The sequence below is a fragment of the Micrasema longulum genome, unplaced genomic scaffold (assembly GCF_059751315.1).
Source record: "Micrasema longulum isolate JH-2025_06_02 unplaced genomic scaffold, ASM5975131v1 h1tg003079l, whole genome shotgun sequence".
Taxonomy (NCBI): domain Eukaryota; kingdom Metazoa; phylum Arthropoda; class Insecta; order Trichoptera; family Brachycentridae; genus Micrasema; species Micrasema longulum.
Genome location: NW_028280180.1, coordinates 68,577 through 90,905, shown reverse-complemented (window position 1 = coordinate 90,905; position 22,329 = coordinate 68,577). Strand labels below are relative to the sequence as shown.

Sequence of the window (22,329 nt, the reverse complement as noted above, 5' to 3'; positions counted from 1 at the left end):
ACATTGCCGAACGCCGACGTAGAGCGTACGAACGGGCCAAACCGGCTTCGAGAATACTACCGGATTCCGACCTCACCGCACGCGTCTTCGAGGCACAAAATTACCGCCAATTTAGATTTACCAACTTCATTTTATTTTGCCTAATATAGTTATTAGAATCCTTCTTTCAATGTGTTAGCTTCAGTAGTTTAGTTTCGTGAATAAATCTTTGTGTAAAACGTAAGTACCCTGTTTTACTTGCTCTCATTCTGTGCACCCACATAACTTTGTACATCACAAAATTAGGCCACCAACTAGGTGCCTACATAAAAGTGGTATCCCAAAGTACTATACCAGTCGAAACCAACGTTGATGAGGCAAAAGGAAATGAGGCTGAGTCTGGACGTCAGACAGATCCTGAAAGTGACTCTGACAACGACAGTGAATTCTATCCATAAAAATATTGTGTTTTATTTCACTACCTTTTCCATATATCTACAAATAATTCCTCAAGTCAAATCAAATCCATTTCCAATATATTTAGTTATTTAAGATTTATTTTATGTGCGTAAAAATATATCTCTCTTTCAAAAAAATAGCGACAATCATAATCATAATATGAGAAATAAATGCAAATTGGTAATCCCGAAATGTCCTAATTATGACGAACGATGAATTCAAAATTTTCATAAAAAGCTTATTTAAAAAAAAAGGCCTATTATGGACATAATGAGTACTGGAAGATAGCAGTATATGGAACTAATAGTATTATTTTATTTGTGTTAGTTTATTTGATTACTTTTGGAATATGTAGTTATTTATTGAAAACTGACTATCTCTTTGTGTTGTTTTGTTTGTTTATTTATATATTGACTTTCAATAAGCGTATAAATTATACCTATATTGAAGAAAAAATAAAAACTAAAACTAAAAGACTATCAGAAATAGTAAAAAAAAAGGACTTTGTGTTGTGGCCACTTCTGTCCCTAGTGAAAGATTTTTTTCGAAAGCGGGATAGATAGTGACGGATAAAAGAAATCGGCTTTCAGGAAACAAAGTTTCTGAAATAATATTTTTGTGCGCTAATCACATATATACATATTATAAAATCCTTAGATTTGCGAAGTGGGTATGGTCTCGTGACAAACATTAGTCAAAATTTGCCTAATACGAAATTTGATCAAGTCCGGCACAGCAATCGCTTCAAACTCGTAACCGTGTGCAGAGCTCGTATAAATTTTTAAAATGCCGAGTTGTACAATAAAACCGTGCACAAATTCAAGCCAAAAAAGAAATATACTAACAAGAAATTGACTGCCGGATTTATCTTTGTTTACCGTAATTGCCCGGCAAACGACAAGAAAACAATTAAGGAGAGCCCACTAGTGGGAAGACATTTTGAGCAGTGTAGCCTGGCCATTGATAAAAACCTGAACATGATTAAAATTATTTTTATGTGTTTGAAAGAGTTTCCGGTGAAACTGCTCATGAGTGAATGCGACGTCTGCAGTGGTACAGCTGCCGACCACAGTAGCTATCTCCGAGAGATGTGTTCGTCATTCTATGATAACTTTCCCGCGATAGGAAAGGTTGTCGAGATTGATGAATCTGTTTTCGCACCGAGGAAGTATAACTATGATCGATTAATTCACAGAAATATTATGCAACAAACCGATCCTAACATTTTTGATAAATTACATGTGCCAATGACTGAGCACAAAAATGCTTCTTTGAAATAGCTCACGATTGGAAGCGCCGAACTTTGTGACCTATAATAATGTAGAAAATTGCTCTGGGTAATTTTTTTAAATTTATTTTACTAGGAAATATACTTAATGTTGAAAATCAAATAAAATATATGTATTTTACTTTCAAGGAATGTGGATCATAAGCAACATATGGAGTGCATACGCACATACGTCGGTCTAGATCGTGCCAGGGTACAACTATTCACACGACATGATTAATCAGAGCGCGGAATACGTTGGCCCTGACGATCTATCTATCCACACAAATACGATTGAGGAGCTGTGGAGTGTAGTCATGCACAACCATCTTCCCACTTTGGGAAGAAAGCGAAAAGAATTGCACTCTCGATTAGCAGAGTTCGTTTTCAGGAGGAATTTCAAAGAATTCGTTTTTAACGCAGCAATTTTGCATATTGGGATCCTATATCCCGGATCCAAACAGCACAAACATTATTTCGTATTTGAAAAATCCAGTTCCCATTAAATACCTCTAGGTAATGATATTTGAACAATTAAAATAAACTTTTCTAGTTTTCCAAAAAAGCAGATGTAAAAGAAAAATGGATTGATGCAACAGGGCGTACTGACTGGTTTCCTATAGTCAACAGTACCATATGCTCCGATCACTTTCAAGGAGATAGTTTTATGCCGTTGAAAAAGCGGCGGAAACATTTCCTGTGTGCTGCTCCTACTAAGAAACTGAAATTGGTTTTTGCTTCGGTAAGTAGAGGTGACAAAATAAAACTAAAATCAAAATTTTATTTTGAAAAATCGATGAAGTGCTTTGAATAATAATAATAAAATGACCATACTATTTAGCATAGGTAAGCATGATATGAATATTATGGTTTATGTACCAAATATTGTAAAAAATTTTTTTTTAGAACCCAGAACCCAACAACTCCCATGAGTTTTGTGCCCTAAAGTCCGATAAAATTTTAAAAAGTCAGCATTATAAACTACGTTCGGTCGTTCGTTTGCTGATGAAAAGACGTCAGAAATCAAATAAAGGATACCAAAAGAAAATACATAGTTTGGAAGATGTGTTAAATGCACCGAAGGAAACATCCCTTGCAAATGGTGATCAGATTTCCGTATTAGAAAACACCAGTTTAGGAGCAAGAGAATTCATAAATAGGCTCACATTAAATTTAACTTTTGGTCAAAACATTAAAAATAAGTATTTTCTCGGACTTATGACATTTGCATTGACACTCCACTATTACTCTCCAAAAGCATATGAATACGTGAGTCAAAAATTTGAAAGTTGTCTGCCCCATAAACGTGCCATAAAAAAATGGTACCCGTCCATCGATGTGGAGCCAGGATTTAGTAAGGAATCTCTAGTCGCTCTAAAGTCAAAAGCAAACGCGTCCCCGGATAATTTGATGTGTAGTCTAGCCATGAATGAAATGGCTTTGACCTTTGATGGATGTCCGGTTAACATCACAATGTTGCTTAGATATCAATAACATGAACCTCTCACTCCTCTCCATCCTTGATCCTGAAATTATCCAGTATGATAGATTTTTAGTTTTTTTTTAAAAATGTTTTACTCTTGGTAGAAATCATCCTTCTTAGGATGGATTGCCTTAATATAAAAAAAAATAAAAAAATAACATGAACCCTTTATTTGTGCACCAAGCTTTTAAAAAACCGGTGTCTGTATTTTTAGATGCATATGACATGCTAAAACTGATAAGAAATTCATTTCAGGGTAATGCATTTTTCAGGGACTGTGAGGGTAGGTCAATTAAGTGGACACATTTAGAAAATCTGAATAAACTCCAGGAAAAAGAACATCTTCACTTGGCTAACAAACTTCGGCAGTGCCATATTTTTTTCAAAAATCAAAAAAATAAAGTTATATTGGCAACACAATTATTCAGTAACAGCGTTTCTGACGCAATAAATTTTTGTTCAAAAGAATTACTTTTACCCGATTTTCAGAATTCAGATGGTACCGGTGATTTTTTAAGACCAATGAACAATATTTTTGACTTGCTTAAGTCAAGAAAAATGAAAAATGAGAAAAATGGGTTTTATTGGTCTTTTACATGCTAAGTGTAAAAAAACTTTATGCTACGCTCGTAACAAACAAAAAAAAATAAATCTATATTCCGTTCTACAAGATGAGCCAAGATTATTTAGAAACATTATTTGGTAATATTTGTGCACATTTTGGGTGTTACGACAACCCAACTACAAGACAATTGAGTAGTGTAGTGTCAAAGACGGACATGTCATTTTGGTGGAAATTTAGATAACTGATTCTGATAGATTTTGACTCATACTTGTGAATGGTACTATCGATGCGTTACAAAAACGGATAGAAAGTATAGAAAAACGCCATAAAAAATCGGTGTTTATTTCAAAATCCGACTCCTACATACTAGTTTAGTTCCAAAATCGGACATCTGTACAACCAACCAATCAGAAGCCGCTATTTGGGTAACGTGATTAGTAAACTGTCATGGCGGATAGTGTGCTGCCGTCAGTTGTTCATTGTGATACGCTTCGCTTAAAATTTTGTTATTTTATTATAAAAAACAGTTTATTTTACTAGAAATAATATTGTAATAAATAATATTTACTAGAAAAACTGAAAAAGGCAACATTTTTGTTTGTGGAAAATTAGCATATAATTCCGATGTGGGAACTGAAGAAAATATATGCAAGAAAAATAGGAAACCATCAGAAATAAATCCTAGAGAAATTCCCATTGGTGTTCCTGTGTCAAATGAAAAACTGCAAGATGTAGAAAATCTTCTTAAACATTTTGGCAAAGAGTGGAGGACATTGAATTCTCTGGAGTGGTACATAAATACTTAAGAATGCAACACTTCAAATTGTGCCGATGAAGGTGATTCTTGTGAATGTTTTGATTTAGAGGGCGGAAGAGATGATGACAATGTAGTAACCGTTGTTTTGTAATATTAAAAAGACTTGTAATAATTTAGATTTTAATTTTTTTATTAAAATTAAAGGTTTTCTGAGTAAAATTTTGCTGTCATTTATTATGAAAAAAAACATTACCACAATACCAAATCCGCACCTGACAATGAATTAGAATGGTTGGATCAAAAACGGAGATCTGTGACTGAGTTCGGATATCTACAAGTTTTTGAATTAAAAGCGGACAACTGATTTTTTACAGTTAAATTTCAGCAGCTAGTAATGAAATATTGATATTTTAAACTCGAAATATGTGTTTTGATATATACATATATACATAGGGATAGAAAACAAAAAAATCTATCAATAGATCTATCAGGGTTAAAAAGTGAGTGTAGCTAAAAATCATCTAGATGACAGATACTCGTCTTTGATACTACACTACTCGATTCAAATCAATATATAAAAAACTTTTGGTCGAAACCGAACTAAGAGATTTTGGTACTGGTAACTGCACTGCTTTAGAAATCATTAAACCAACTTGTTGGTAAGTTAAATCGATAATCGAAATTATTGCCGCCATTTTTGTGTTTTTTTATTGTAATTTTGCAAAAAGTTTATTGTGTTTTACGAACATTTATTGTCGCCATTTTCGTGATTAAGTTGTAATTTTAAATACGGTTTATTGTGTTTTCAGACCTTTGTTATTTGAATCGGGTTGTGGTCGGATCAGAGGTCCGAGGTTCGAACCCCACTCTACCCCAACTTGGTTTCCATTTTATAATAGTGAGTTATTAACAACTCGTTGGAAAAGCCGCCAAAATTTAAATATTTGGGTAAATTATAAGAACGCTAATGTTTCTTTTTACCAAAATAAAAAATTATGTATATTGTTTTAGTTGCAATTTCAAAGATGGTTTATCGTGTTTAACGAACTTTTAATGCCGCCATTTTCGTGTTTTAGTTGTAATATTTAAGATGGTTTATTGTGTTTTACAGACATTTATTATTTATGAAAATGATATTCAAAAAGTTGCAAAAAATGGTTCAAACATTGCTGAATATTTTTTTTATAAAAAATAATTTGAATGCAAGACTTCTATGTATTTGTAGCATTCATACAAGAGGATGAAAAAATGTGTTTTTAGTGGATAACTCACAAATGCTGATTTCAAAGTTACCTAGTTTTAGTAACTACCCCGCGATATGCATCATAGAGGGAATATTTTCAAAGGAGGACTTGATATTGCGACAGTTTGTGTTTCCTGATAATGAGCTAACTTAGAATACGGTCGACATACAACAAAATTAAAGTGATTCATGCAAATTTATAAAACAAAGGATTGTAAAATGCCATACCACAAATGAAACGTTATTGATATTAAAAATATACATCTCGCAGAATAGACTGCCTTTTAAGGAGTAAAAAATTCACAAACCTTCAATTACCTCAAGAGGTAGGACCTATTATATGAGCGCGGAATCCGTTCTGAAAGCGAACATGTTTATTTGACAGTAACGGACACTATTCGAACATCGTCATACGGTTTGTCAGTCTTGGGATTGGTTTTCACATTACTTATGTTTTGAACAATCTCCATTCCTTTCACTACGCGACCAAACACAGTGTGCTTGTTGTCTAGCCATGGCTGTAAGAAAAATAAAACATTGTCAGAAGTATTATAATTTAGGATGATTTATATACTGCCATTTTTGTTTAACCACCTCAAGGGTGATAGAAAACCAAATTGTAGCTTGATTTTGGTATCATCAGTGAAAAACATTACTTTATATCAAATTTGGATAAATAATTCATATTTCTCTGATGTTTTGCATTCAAAGAGGAAAACCTTTTTTATGAAATATTTCGCTGTAGTTTTGAAATAAAAACAATTGAAAATTATGAAGATTTAATACGTCACCTTGATGGTGAAAAAAATTGATATACAATATATTACACTATTGAAAAGAATTACTTTTAAGTTTTAAAAAAAAAACAGTTATTTCCATCGAAGTACCAGCATTAATTTATTCAGCCGGGTTGAAATGTTACCTTTGGGAATGATCAATTACGAGATATATTACGAACCTCTAAAGAAAATGTAGTGAAAAAGTTTTTTACAAAAGAGGTTTTTGGTATTTCTCAATTAGATCTTTTCAACACCAAAATCATGATTATGTAAAACTTATCTGAGATATGTATGTGTCGCCGCCAAATAGTTAAATCAGCCACTCAACAGAGCCTTATATGCCGGCATTCACCTGAATGGCTAGGCCGTTCATTGAATGAATTTAGATAACGTTCATTGTGTTGGCTGGTTGTAAGTCAGCCCTTTGGAAAGTTTAATAATAAAAAAACAGTTTTTTTTACTTAACGTATCAAGTTAAAGATGAATTATTAAGTAAAATTAAGGATTAAGTTTGGCAAAAAACCAATTTGTTAAATTATTAAACTTAACCCAGCCTATCCTAACCTGACCTAACTTTGCATAGCAAAAAATAAAACGATTATTATTGTTTTATTGAAATTAAAGAGGCTAAGAGATGTTTAACCCTTTTGTTAAACGTGCATTCAACAAACGGGCTAGCCATTCAGTTAAATGCCGGCATTTAATGAACAACCTAGCTGCTCAGTGCAGTGTCCGATTTAACTATTTGGGGTGACATATGTACATATATACATGCAGTAAATAATAAATAAAATATAACATCATATATTTTCATAGTCATTGCCTTTTTTATCCTTTTAGGCCTTTTTAGCAGAAAATAAAATCTTGGAGGAAGTTATACATTTTTTAAACTAAATAAAATATTGGTAAAGGAATAAAATATTTACCGTGGGAGCTAGGGTGATGAAAAATTGACTGCCATTAGTGTTGGCTCCAGCATTGGCCATACTCAGGGTGTATGGCCGGTCGTGCTTCAAGGAAGGGCGGAACTCGTCTTCAAATTCTCCTCCCCATATACTTTCTCCTCCAGTACCCGTCCCTGCATACAAAATATTTAAATCAAATATTTTAGCACCAAGTTAATTATTTTACAGTAAATAATAAGAAAAATGACTCATTTACCAACATCGGTTCAAACAAAGACCTTAAACAATTAGGTCAATAATGAATAAAAAATTAAGTGTTTTGCTAATGGAGTTTCAAGAAAACAAAAAAGTCTGTTTTTTGCAAGGAATAATGTTGTATTAATTTATTTTACTTTTTGTACATACATTATCGGCAAGCACGATGGCTTTTGATGTTTATGGAGAGATATTTATTTATACACGGCTTGCAGTGCCTTACATTAAATACATATTTAATAGAAATAGACACTTCAAATATAAAGTAAATAAAAAATTATAATTTATTTATTTGTAAAAAAAAACTAAAATTTACTACGCAAACAATCATCATTGGGTAGTATTAGGTGTTGGCATAAGTTGTGTCCGTTTTTTCCAAATTAAAAAATGAGCACCAAAAGTAAAACAAAATGGTAAAGGTCATTTGAAAGAAAACTTTCTGCTCTACAAGATATTGTGAATGTTACACAGTGTGTAAAGCGGCCATTTAAACCAGGCAGTGACAGGTCATAAGCCCTGTAAATGCCTAGACTTTGATATTCCCTTCTTTAAGGTATTTTCCATCCCTGTTGTAATTTGTTAAAAACACTTTGTTTAACCACTTATTATTTATTTAATTATCGACTGGTGCTTTTAGTTAAATTTTAATCATATAATAAAAGAAAACTCATTATATTTTGCAAAAGAGTATTGTGGTATTTACCAGTCGGGTCGCCGGTTTGTATCATGAACCCTTTGATAACTCGGTGGAAGATATGTCCATTATAATACCCATTTCTACTGTGGATACTGAAGTTCTCTACTGTCTTAGGAACTTCCTTTCCAAATAGCCGGATGTGTATGTCACCCAACTCTGTGTGAAGAATCGCCTTGTCGTAAAGCTTTTGAACACCTGCAAATTACAAATTCATAAATAACGAACGAACTCAGAAGAACGAAGAAGTAAATAACCTGATAACGAACTCAGAAGTCTTAAGTTGAGCTAGAACGAACAGAAAACTCTTAACCACCATAAAAGTTTGAAAATTTCGTATCTGGGGCATATAATGCGTGGAGAAAAGTACCACTTGCTTCATTTAATTTTGAAGGGCAAGATTGAGGGTCACTGAGGGGCTGGAAGGAGACAGATGTCCCGGCTGCGTAATATACGAGACTGGACTGGCTTCAGGACTGTGGAGCAGATTTTCCGGGCAGCACAGGACAGAGAGACTTTTGCCAGAGTGATTGCCAACGTTGGGGATACCTGACGGGGCACTAAGAGAGAGTCTGAGGCTCAAACCCCACTCTGCCCCAACTTAATTCCCATTTTCTTAAAGTGAGCTATGTATTTACCCCAAAACTTTAAATATTTAGATAAATTATAAGAACGGAAATATTTATTTTAAAAAAACATATTAGATAGCAAATGGGCAATTTCGAACTGGTCCGTGGAAATGTGGAGTTTTGATAATACCAAAATTCCTTCATTTCCACAAGTGCGTTTGATTAATCTAAATTTTTCTTTCATATTACCTAGATAAATAATATTATCAGCAAGCTAGAGGTGGTTTTTCGCAAAAACGGTTTTTAATAAATTATCTTTATTATCATCATCAAAAGATACCATGTTATATTCAATAGTAATATGATGCCTATAACTAAGGGCTATTACGCATGAACATTTTTTATTCACAGGGATAATTATTGCATGTGTGAATGGTAATTTTGATATTCCCGCCCGCAACTCAAAGTAAAATTAGCAATCTGGCCCACATTAGAAAAAGGTTACCCATGATTGGCTTATAATATATACTACTTCTATTTACTACCATCCCGGACCACCCCAGTTTTTATTATAATAATTTAGATAAATTACATTGTTATTTATTTTACACAGGAAACATAAAACGATGATTATTATAAAGACAGAGGAATCTAACAGACAATAGACAATTATACGACCTTACAATATAAATAATTGTTTGGCATAATAGTTACTTCTGCTGATGAATTTCCATTTTATAACTTGTGTAGAACCACATGTTTTAAACGTAACCTAACTAAATATTTGATTCCACATATTTGTTTTCACTTAAATTATTTCAAATTGAGTAAACAACGAAACCCCACAGACAAACCTGTCTTTTGATTCAACGTACAGTAAAAAATATTATTGCGTTTCAATACTTACTGAGATAATAGAACCCAAAAATTTGACATAAATCAATAAATCTTCGGTAATTTTAGGCTTTTATAAACTTTTATGATAGTTTTTGGATCAATATATTTAAATTTGAAAATAAAAGAATGTATTATAGTTTGAATTTTCCTAAGGGAAGGGGGAAAATAAACTGTACAAGGAATTTAGATTTTCCGTAGTTTTTAATGGAATGTCAGTCAAAAAGGTTTAAAATTATTTAGCTATGTACTTCTATATCAGAACTAATTATGGCCTTATCAGTTTTGATGTTATATTCAACTTCACGTGGTTTAATTTTTCTTGATACTTGAATTATTTTTTTCCAAACGGCTTTTATTTTATTTCTATAACAACTGTTGGAAAAGAGCCACCGAAGACCGGAAGAAACTAATAAGGGAGATACTAGTATTTGCTGCAAATCGATCCCAGGGTTTGAAACCAGAAGAAAGAAATGTTACATGAAGAACATTTAAAAATATCATTGACTTGAGTGAGAATCAATAGTCAATATGTTTCTTTTTTGGGTGATACCGTGTGTGTTGGATTTGTTCCGACGTTTCGGCTACTATTGTTTACCTGAGTTTACCCTGAAGATGGCTCCTGCAATGGTAGCCGAAACGCCTGAACAAATCCAACACACACTGTATCACCTAAAAAAGAAACAGTGACCGTGAAAACCTATATATGGAAGAATCTATAGTTTTGAAAAGATTTTAAATATGAAGAAACATGACTATGAAATAAATAGTGGGGAAATTCAACAAAGGATAACTTATACCTTTAACAGGACAGTTATACAAAGGAAAACAATAATTATACAGACCGCGAAGATAATACACTGACTCCACAGACATTCATATTAGTGCAATGAATTTCTAGACAATTTTGTTTAATCATAAATTGTCATACTTTTCTGTTCTGCCTGCAATTCTTCAAGAGTTGTGTCACAGGTTCCCAATGGCTTACTTTTAAAACAACAACACAAAATATTCGGCATTTCAAACTGATATTCACTGATGTTTGTAAAGGATCACTGGCCTGGTGATGTTTTGTACGTGTTTACGAATGCCTTGATTGTAATCTGTTATTGTTCCCAAATAAAAAAGATAAAATAATGTATTTATTAAAATTAATATTCGAAGCACAAATTTTGTGATTTTCCACCTTCACTTTGATTTTGTTAAAAATAAATAAATTAAATTCACAGACCAGTTTTGGAACTGAACCGTTCCTTTGTCGAGGCATAAAAACAAACTGAACTAAATATTTTTATGTCTTACTTTATTTGTAGTCTGAATGCGGAACACTAAACACATTAAAATATGAATTAGGTACTCAAAATGCTTTTGTATAATTTAGGAAGGCTTCAATAATGTTTAGGTTAAATTATTTTTACACCTAGATTAAGGAACAGTCGTTTTCGGATTCCGGTAAAAATGTGATGTTTTATGTAGTGATTTTCAACAAAATACGCAGTTTTTAATAAACTTTTTTGTAAATACAACGAAACATGCTGTGAGACTCCGATCACAAGAATAATGGCATCATTGGAAATAAATACAGCGCGAAAATGTGCTGTTTTCACTTAAATAAAGAAAGAAAACAAAACTGACAGATTTAAACACAAGTTGGCAGAGAGCTTGTTATTGCACTGCCAAGTCTTAAATGTGACTAACAGAAATGTTGATTTTACAAGTATCCGAGGCTGGCATGTGTGTCAGTCTGTGTAGTGTATTGTCCTTCAGTAATACTGTATATTTAGTAGGTACCAAATATGCAATGTGCATGGTGGAATGTTATCGAAATTATGAGTCAGGTGTTTAAAAGCAAGATGCTAATAAATTGTGTCGTATAACAGTGGTAAAACTAGATTACACTCTTTACTCCATTTTGAAAAACAGTTTCTAAGGGGATTTCAAATGGCAAGGCATGCGAGTATGTTGGGAAAGGAGTGGTTGACCTGTATTTTAGGATTATTGATCTTGTCAAAATGTTGTAACAAGTGGAGTGGGAAAAATCAATAGCTAATGGGCTATAGTGAGTGGAATATTTAGGTCAAGTGTTAACTTGGACTTTTGCACGAGAAAATCATTTGTGTATTATTAGATTTGCAAACTCTGATAGCAAGCGAGATTTATAAATAAAAATAATTAACATACGAGTTTGGTGTCAAGCAATTAGCATAAATTTAAATACAATTAGTTTTAATCACATACAAAAACGGTAGTAGGCGAAATTAATATATTTAAGGCCTGAGACTCAATCTAGCGGCCCGCCGACGTAAGGTATTTTATGTACTAACAGAATCCGACACGCCACATTATTTTATTTTTTAAATTTTACAATTCAAACCGACGCGCGTCCAGCTCAAAGCATTTTTATGAACTTAGGACTCGCTTCATGGACCACTACAAATCTCTCCAGTACTCTCTCGCGGACATTACTATGTCCATCGTTTATTTGATACAATATTTTACCTGTATTTAAAGGTGTCTTCAACCAACACTCCCAACCCCCTACACCTCTATTCCGTGAGCGACACTAGCCACAGCACCACATCCCGATTCAACATATTTTTTATAGAATCCTAGACAATTTTATCTGAATAGTATAATGCTCATCTTGCCTTCGTGTGAAAAAAGTAAAATTTAGGATTTTTTTCATTGCTATTTATGATAAAAAAAATATATTGCAATTTAAAATATTTGAGAATATCACAACCTACCTGAAGTAATAAAATGTAACGCTGTTTATACATATTGATATCAGAAAATCTATAATCCGCCTGCTGTTAAACCAATACTCAACCGCAGATAAGGCCTAATCAATAATATGAGAAAAGTTCACTACGTTTTACTTATTACCTTTAAGTAAATTGATAAAAAACAATATCATAAGTGGAAAATTTAGATTGCTTTAAAGTAAAATATATAATATCTAGATAATGTCCAAATGTTTGTAAACTATTTAATACTAGATTCCATCCCCTAGGGCAGGGTTTCCCAAACTATGTTCCGCGGAACGTGTTCCATGGAGCCTGAATAGGTGTTCCGCAAAAAAAAAATTGTAATTCTATGTGAAAGCTATTCTTTCGCATTATTTTCCCAAAACTAGTAAGGACAATTCTTGGGTACGGAATCCATTTTCCGTGACAGATAAAGTAGGATTAAGCGCAAGTGTGTGTATATATAGTTACATAATTGCACTCCCGTATGTGCTGCTTTTAAAACTTATTTGATTGCATAATTTTTGTTGATTTTCCTAATAAAAATTATAATACAATATTACCTTGTCCTTCAGTCGCCGATGTTTGTATAATTTTTGTTGATTTTCCTAATAAAAATTATAATACAATATTACCTTGTCCTTCAGTCGCCGATATGATGTCCTCCTTGGAAGGTTTCTCATTGAAGATATCCCGGTCGGTGTCCATGGACTTGAGGTCATCGGGGCCGCGGCGAGAGAAGATGTAGAAGCGGTTCTTCTTGAAGGCCGTGCAGAACAGGGTTGGGTCAGGGGGGGCGGCCGCCAGTGCCGGGTTGTCGGAGGCTTCCATTTCCAGGGAGATGGAACCTTTGGATTTGTGTCCACGACCCTTTAGTTATTTCAATCGGAGGTGATAAAAAGATATTTTAATGTTATAAAGGAATGAAGTAAACAATATTATCAACATACTTTTATGATTATTCATAATGATTTTTGTTAAAAACAAACATATGGGTGTAGATAGAGTATCATCGGAAAGAGTCTGGATTTTACAACAACGTTTTGTTTTCAAAATTATTTTTGTATATTTCTTTATTTATATTTTTGTTCCATTATAAACTATGATTAGTAATAAAAATAATGTGACCTCACTGGGGTTACCCGTGCCGAGGACACTCAACAATATATTTAAACAATATATTTTTACATTTGAGAATAAACAAAGAAGACTTAATAAACAGAGATAATAAACAAAATGTTCAGACAGTATTAAATACAACGTATTTATGTTTATAATTAATTTATGTACATCTGTATTATTTATATTACAAAACGCACAATGAAAGAACAAAAACATAACATAAGCTATACATTCGTGGAGCAGTTGATTAAATATTGGTTTGGCCAAATGAGACAATCCATTTTACTTCTACCCAGCTCCACTATATATTTTTTATAGTCTTTTTGAACATTTTCTCGTTACTAATTGTTTTAATAGATAGTGGAAGTAGGTTATAGATTTTAATTGAATAATACTCAAAATCCCTTTGTCCGAAGGTGATATTAGCTAGTGATTATATTATTTGTATGTGATGTATTGTAGGGGTTAAGTCTTTCATTTTTTTTTGCACCACAACAGGCCAGGAGGCCCAATTACAGTGGTGAATTACATCACAGAACATCCAGGCTTGATAAAAATCACATTTTAATTTTTGTGTTCTCACCGGGAATCGAACTCGGAACCTTTCGTGTGTGAGTCAAGCGTCTTGACCACTACACCACGGAGGCGGCCTTTTGAGTAAGAATAGTTTTTGAATCTGTAAGTAAGTATTGTTTTAGCATATAATTACTTTGGTGTCATAAGTTGTAATTTGTGGAATATTTCTTCAGTAGATGTCTGTATCGGGAATCTGAGTATTATTTTGATTGTGGATTTTTGTCCAACAAATACACCATTTAAAACTGTATCACTCACACCACCCCATCCGATTATACCGTACTCCAAAATTGATTGGCACAATGCAAAACAAATCTTTAAAAGTTCCTTTACAATAATTATATTTCGAATTGTTTTGAATACTATCAAAACTATCAAAACAACTATCAAAATAAATACAGTAAATTACATGAAATGATAAGATTAATTGACAAACTGCTAATATTGTATTATAATATACATGTTTCAAACTTTTTTACGGTATTTCCATAAGTTCGTTTTCTTTCCATTTTATTTGTTCATCTAGCTTTCTATTCTTTACAACTTAAACAGCATTTTCTCTCTGCCGAGGCATACCCGATTATTTTCTATACCATATTTCTTAAATGTTATTATTTTAATTTTAAGCAAGCAGCTGAAAGCTGATATGCTTAAATCTGTCTTAACGAAAGTTCTATTAATGCTTATCTCAGCCTTACACAGTGCAAGGATCTCGACAATTTAACGGTGTCTACTTATACTATCGAATCTGCATGTTGAGAGAGATTGAGGATTGCAGGAGACTGTGGCGAGATATTGTATAGATTTATATATTATTGAGCGTGTTGTCCAGATGTTAATTGATATACATGTTTAAGTAATAATTTTTAATGTTGCTATCATTTAATAATGTGCATGCTTCCACTTTCCATTATGTTGTATCCCAACTCAACACAGGGCTCTTGGCCTCATAGAGTTAGGGATGCGTTATTTTTTTTATGTAATATAGATGTATTTATATGAATAAAATAAATAAATTTTAAAAACGATTTTATTTATTTATTTATTTAATAAACGCCCAGAGGGCTCTAACCAGTTAAAAGTACACAAAGCATTATAGAAAATAACATAAAATAAAATCATCACTACTTATTACAATAAACATGTAACTGATTCTAAAAAAATAAAAACGAAATAAAGTGAAGATGAGAAACACATTAAAACGAGGAGAATTAAGGGGATGGCCAAATGGATAGGATAGCTGATTTGATTGCAGCAGGAGCGGTGTGGAGTAAGTCCATAATTAAGCTCAGCGTAATTATTAGCAGTTCTGTGGATGCGTGCCAGGGGAGAATGGTGGGTGAAGTTTGTCCTATTGTATACACACTGGAACATGTGTTGGAGTCTGGTGGTCTTTGTGGGTACACGACAGTAATTTTGGGCAATCAGTGATCTCACAAAAAAGAATAAAATAAACTACATATTACCTGGAATAGAGCCAAATGAAGGGGACGAAGATTCTCCGGTTTGCCGATCATTTTAATACACCTGTTGGTCACCAAGTTGACGAGCTTCACCCCCAGCATGGTGGAATACATCACGAAGTTACCACTCTCATCAAACAGGATGTTAGCCAGGTGCATTGCGTCAGACCTTTCCAAGTCTCGCTCTGATGCCATCCTAAACGTTGATCAAATAACATGTTAAATCAATCAAATCCCTCCCAACTCATCACAGGACGTCCCGTGGGATTTAAACATTATAATCATTCAAAAACATTCAAGTTTGTTAGTGAAAACTTTTGGTGGAAGTTCATTGTAATTTATTAAAGAAATAAAAGACGAATGATACTTAAATCCACAAAATTAGCATGTGACCAGTGACCAGTTTCATCGCTTTTGTGACATCTTCGACAGTCCCAGTCAGTTCAGATCCCAACTAAAATCTCATTTCTTTAGTTTGTCATACTCTCAATTTCAAATCAAAAAATATAATGTCATTTTAGCTTAGTTAGAATGTAAGTTAAAGTATACAATTGTGAAGCGCCCTTCGGGTGATTTTTCACAAAAATGGCGCAATATAAATCAGCCAAATATTATTATTATTATTATCTTTGAGACTGTTATCATTATTATAAAAAAATATATATTTATTTGAAAACAATAAAGATAGTAGTAGATTATATTTATTTTATTTTATTTGGGAAATCAACAGTTCTACATACATATATTTAGTAAACAAACAGATATAGTGTATAAAATCAGAACTAATAACAAGGAATAATAGGAATTGATTGAATTATTTTTGTTTAAATTTATTTCAACAGAGAGGGAAATTTTTTGAGAAGGGGATATTAATTACTATTTAATTACTATTAACATATTACAACAGAGATGAAGAACATTTAAGAGAAAGTAATATGGAAGTCTAGGCATTCACAGGGCTTATGACCTGTCATTGGCTGGTTTAAGTGGCCACTTTACACACTGTGTAACATTCACCATTCTGCCCATGTTTGAACATCCACATTTCCTCAAATCTTCCATCTGTTGACTTTTGTGAAGTAAAAGAGCTGAAACCTTTATCACGTAGGTGAGATTCATCCGGCTGAACCAAATCACCTACTAGGCAACGCCTGAAAACAATTTTTCAATTTTTATACTTCTTCTTTTACCAGGTAGTAATTCAGCAATGTTTGATTATGTCCAAATGCTTGCAGACTGGCTGGATTTCCTCCCCAGGAAGTTGTTCATATTTAAATTTATTTCAACAGAGAGGGAAAATTTTTGAGATGGATTTGACTTCAACCTTATTTTTATTATAATTACTTTCTATTCGATCCAACAACCCCATTTTAAATAAATGCTTTAAAAGTTTTGTTACCTTCTTCCGAATTCCATATTCGGTAACTGCTGTGTTTGATGTTGCAGTTCTGTGAATCGCTGTAGAGTTTCATCGAACACCCTCGAAAGTTTTCCCGTTGCAAAATGAAAAATTCTGACTTTACGATCTACGGACAGTGCTGCCATCTTTTTGCCATCCGGAGAAAACGCAAGCCCGGTTGGGAAAGTCTTATTCTTCGCAAATTCAAATAAATCCGTGTCGAGTTTGGAGTCGAAGGAGACATTTTTGGGGAATTTGAACTCCTGTTTGGGGCCGGTCCAGTATTCCAGAATTCCAGCCTTGTCCACAGAAACACACACATCAAACGCCAAGTTGTATTTAATGACAGCAACGGGTTGCCTATGCAATGTCTCAAATACATGCAGGGGGTCTTTAGTGCTCTGAATTCCATTGTAGATGTATATTTTGTTTGTGTTAGCTTCTGATCTGAGAACCAAAATATTATGTTAACAATATTTTAAGTATGTATATTAATATCCCAACAACATACAAATAAATGTTATAAGAACTTAAGAAACATGATGTTTTTAATACAGCCAGAATGGTGGATGTTACAGAAGCTACTTAAAGTAGTAAAAACATCATAAACTTAATGTAAATGAAGCTTTATGTACAAAAGTAAATTTGAGAAACTTATCATGTGGTGATATTTTCCAAGCATCAAACAAAATGAAAAATATTTATTTTTGACATTAGATGAAATGGTCAACATCAAAGTTAATGTTTTTCCCTTAGGTGTAGAGTAGTTTTGAGTATAAACACTTTATAATCGTATCACAGTTTATTAATGCACTATTCAGGTGAAATTCAACGAGGACTGGTCAACTGATAAGATACAGGTGAAAAGAGGAATCCGATGGGGATACAATATCCACAAAGCTTTTTATATTGGCAGTAGAATGAATTTTTTACAAGGATGATTGGGAAAATAAAGGAATCTGCATTGATGGAAAACATCTGAACCATCTACATTTTGTTCATGGTATTTTCCTTATCAGCAGCAAGCAGGAGGAATTAGCCGAAATACTAAGAGCTGAACAAGGTGTCCAAGTACGCGAGCCTGAGTATGAACCTGGCAAAGACTAAGGTGATAGTCGTAGAAAATCTACATATCAGGGTAGAAAACAGTGTAATCAAAAATGTGTACAAATACACGGGACATAATATCCGACTAAGTCGAGAAAACCAGACTGCGGAGATTAAAAGAAGAATTGAGCGTTTGGAAAAATTATCTATGTTCTAAAAAACCGGAAAATGCCAATCAACCTCAAGAGAAAAGTTTAGAAAATTGTTTCGTTTTAATTAATCTTTAAAATAATTTATTTAAAATAATTTTATTTTTATTGAAATATACGGCACTTAGTGCCTTTTACATATTAGTTGCAAATACAGCTAAATATGCATACATGTTAAGTATTATAAGTAATATATATGGCATTTAAAACAAAATTATTAATTTACAAATTCAGAAAGTCTAAAAAAGATAAACAATATAAAAAAAATAATACCAGTTATAAGATTATTGATAAAAAATAACAATTTGGTAATAAAAATATTTTGAGCCAGTAAAAAAAAACAATTAAAAAAAAACACTAAACGATTAAAAAAAATATGTGTATTATTATTAAAAACTACTACTTAAAATATATTTATATCAAAATATATGTTTTAAAAAAAATGATACAAAGAAATATTTTGTACTTTTAAATAAAATCAAGAAAAGGAACGAAAAAATAAAAAAACACTAATAAAGAAGTTTAAAAAATTTTGAACAATACTAAATGATAAAAAAAAAAAATGTTATTATTTTTACTTACTTTACTTTAAACCGTTAATAAATAAACAAAAAATACTATTAATGAATTATTTTTTGATTGAATGATAAGAATACTTACAATGCTAATGAATTAATTGCATCTCCCGAAGTATGCATCCACTCAGCACAATACGGTTCGAAATCTAATTTTATCATGTTGATCATATCTATAAACAAAAAATGGTATATATTTATTTATTCACAATAATAATTATAACACGTCACATAAAAAAACACTAACCAATTAAATCTTAACTGGATGGATAACACAAAAAATATATAATAAAAAATAGAAACAAAATAACATTGACACGGCTTCAGCATCACCGACACATTCCATTGCAATTACAACAAATAAATCATTCACTCAAAATAATCCATAAACTCATCACTAGATATGAAACGGTCTGGTAAATATTTGTTATCTGGCCTGATTTGACTATCCGGCCGGACACCGGATAGTAGCTTAATATTCAGTCGGATACCTAATATTTATTAAACTGCGAAAACTTCATGAAATCAACGCCACACTGATTTATTGATATCGACCGTCTTTGCGAAAAGAGAAGTAACCCTCATTATTGGAAAAATTGACTTTTTTGCATAAAAATGTCGTCAGTGTTCAGTATACACTCTAGAAAAAGGATTTAACAGGGAAATATTTTTTTTATATCAAAAACTATTTTTTAACCAAAATATTTATGAACAATATTTTGAGTTTGTCCAAATTTTTGTAGACAAGGACTGGATTCAACTCCCTGGGGAGCTGTTTATATTAACATATTACAACAGAGATGAAGAACATTTAAGAAAAGGTAATATAGAAGTCTAGGCATCTACAGGGCTTATGACCTGTCAATGGCTGGTTTAAGTGGCCACTTTACACACTGTGTAACATTTACCATTCTGCCTATATTTGAACATCCATATTCCTTCAATTCTTTCATCTGTTGATGTTTGTGAAGTTAAAGAGCTGAAACCTTTATTTATGCGGGTGAGATTCATCTAATTGAATTATTTCACCTACATACTAGGCAACGCCTGAAAATGTTATTTTTTCAATTTCTATACTTCTTCATGGACCAGGTAATTTATCAACAATATTTTGAGTTTGTCCAAATTTTTGTAGACAAGGACTGGATTCAACTCCCTGGGGAGCTGTTTATATAAACATATTACAGGTGAAAATATTTATGCTTGAAAAAAGAGGCAATGGGCCGGATTTCCGGCTAAGGGGCTGACCGAATATCTGGTATCCGGCCAAACCATTATCTGTTTCACCATTACTCATCCCCTTTTTCTGTCCCATTTTCCAGAATATAAGACAAAAAGGTGCCAAAAATGTTGGATATGGATATAAAGGATGGATGTCAATTTGTATGTGTTTTTAACTAATAATGGCATCTGACGGCAGTTCATATGATCCACATTTCTGTTGTTTCCAAGATTAATTAATTAAACAAGAACAAAATGCATATGGTGATAAAAGGCGAATGCGTTAAATACTGTAAATAAATAAATAATTTAATATTGATGGAAACCATTTTAGATAGCACAAAACAGTATAGGCCATTACATTAAGCAGGTTTCTTTATATTTATACGTTAATTTTAATGTCCAAGAGGCTTGAAAACTTTAAAAAGTTATATCTTGAAACTTTGTTTTTTGACAATCGTCTTTTATATCCTGTACCCTTGATATGATAAAGTATTTTTTTTTATTATCAATTAATCGACACTATACCATAAATATTGTCTTTTCTCTTGTATAATTAAAAATATTTTTTTGTAATATTTTAATTTGTTTTATTTTCTCCTTTTATATCTATCATAAATATAAGTGAGAAGCTGTTTTATTTTTAAATTACATATATTTTTTTGTTAATGATTATTTTACATACAATTAGTTACTTATTTTAACACCTTGATAAAGTAACAGTTGTGTTCCAAAGCCGGTCTGCACACTAATTTTAATTTACACTTGATTTAAACTATCATTGTGTTATTTAACTTGATTTAAACTATCACAAGTTATGAAACTAAAACACTATAATAAGTTTAATAGCTTATGCTAATGTGTTGGTGTATAAAATATAGTTTTAAATTAGCAAGTTTAATCCAAATAAGAAAGCTTTTAAGAACTGTAATTTTTAAGATAGAAAAAGAGCATGAAAAAGGCTTCCAAGATGTACGATAATTTGTTAATTAATTCGATGTTCTATTTTAATTTTAGTTAAAAATTTCATAGTTATGATTCAACCGGTCGAAAAGTATAACTCTAGATCTGGAAACTCACCAAAATTGATCACATCAAATATCTTCACAGATTTGTCAGTGGAAGCGGTGCAGAGGTATGTCCCATTGCAATTTGATGCTAAGGCGGTAATCGGCCCTAGATGACTTCGGAAATGCTTGACAAACTCTATTTCTTCTTCCACTTTCTTCCAGAACTTGAGATGGCCATCACAACTAGCTGTCACGACGAAATCGGTCTTTGTAACGACAACATGTGTGACAGTATCTCTGTGCATGTAACTTTTTTCATACGACTCGGAAGATGGCAAATTTTCTAAATATAATGACTCGTACTCTAAAACTAAAAAAGAAAAGGGCTATTAGAACTGTTATTCCAGCGATCCAAAGGTTAATTACATAAATAAATTTATTTTAAAAAATTACCTTTTCGTTTTTTTTGAGGTTGGGATTGTACTGCTTCCGAAGGTAATGGTCCGACCCAGCCGCTGTCAGACTCATCTCCACTGTCGCTATTTTCCTTTTTACTTTCAGAGTCAGACATTTTATTGATACCAAGCGTGGAATTTAGTTTTTAAATAGTAATAGTCAAATGTCAAACTGGCGATAAACAAATAACGTCCCAAGCAAAATATATAACTTCATTCACTTTATTAATTTTAAAAATTTCACAGTAGATGGCAGTCCACGGCAGGTGACACACAACTCGTAAAATTACGAGAAAATTATCATCACCATGAACGTAAAACACCCTAACGGATGTGATAAGGATAGTGATGCAGTTTGTTGCACCAAAATCTGGTTCTAAACATCGATTAATAAAATAAGAAGCCACGTGAACGATGTAATGATAAATAAATATGGATTTGAAATTGTTTTTTTTGGTACGATTCTTATTTAATTTTGTTTACTTGACCTCAGTGAGACTAAGATGTTTAGGTTTTTGCAAGCTACTGTTAGTTTTTTATATTAAAGTATCGACAAAAAATATCATCAATTGAAACTCAATAAAGAGTAATTATTATATTAAACGTAATTGGTTATCGCGCGTTATATTTCGATTGTAGTATTCATCAAAATTACT

The 22,329-nt window shown here is 32.3% G+C and overlaps 1 protein-coding gene and 1 long non-coding RNA gene across 3 annotated transcripts; both read right to left on the bottom strand.

Moving 5' to 3' along the window:
* Positions 1–1,428: 1,428 nt before the first annotated feature.
* Positions 1,429–4,435, bottom strand: LOC148271129 (uncharacterized). The gene is made up of 2 exons (XR_015825193.1): positions 3,354–4,435; positions 1,429–3,206 (listed from the first exon to the last, which is right to left on the bottom strand). It is a non-coding gene; the product is annotated as an uncharacterized LOC148271129 (long non-coding RNA).
* Positions 4,436–5,204: 769 nt separating this feature from the next.
* On the bottom strand, positions 5,205–21,963 carry LOC148271128 (peptidylprolyl isomerase domain and WD repeat-containing protein 1). Of its 2 annotated transcripts, none has more exons than XR_015825192.1 (9): positions 21,672–21,955; positions 21,289–21,588; positions 19,073–19,160; positions 17,157–17,603; positions 15,761–15,953; positions 13,232–13,444; positions 8,396–8,584; positions 7,459–7,610; positions 5,205–6,271 (listed from the first exon to the last, which is right to left on the bottom strand). XR_015825192.1 is itself a non-coding variant. In XM_088241804.1 (9 exons), the coding sequence occupies exons 1-9, from the start codon at positions 21,787–21,789 to the stop codon at positions 6,128–6,130; spliced, it is 1,866 nt and encodes a 621-aa protein (XP_088097930.1). In that variant the 5' UTR covers positions 21,790–21,963; the 3' UTR covers positions 5,205–6,127. The 2 variants fall into 2 exon arrangements, 1 of the variants encoding a protein (XP_088097930.1); XM_088241804.1 differs by having other exon boundaries at positions 13,232–13,466; positions 21,672–21,963.
* Positions 21,964–22,329: the final 366 nt, after the last annotated feature.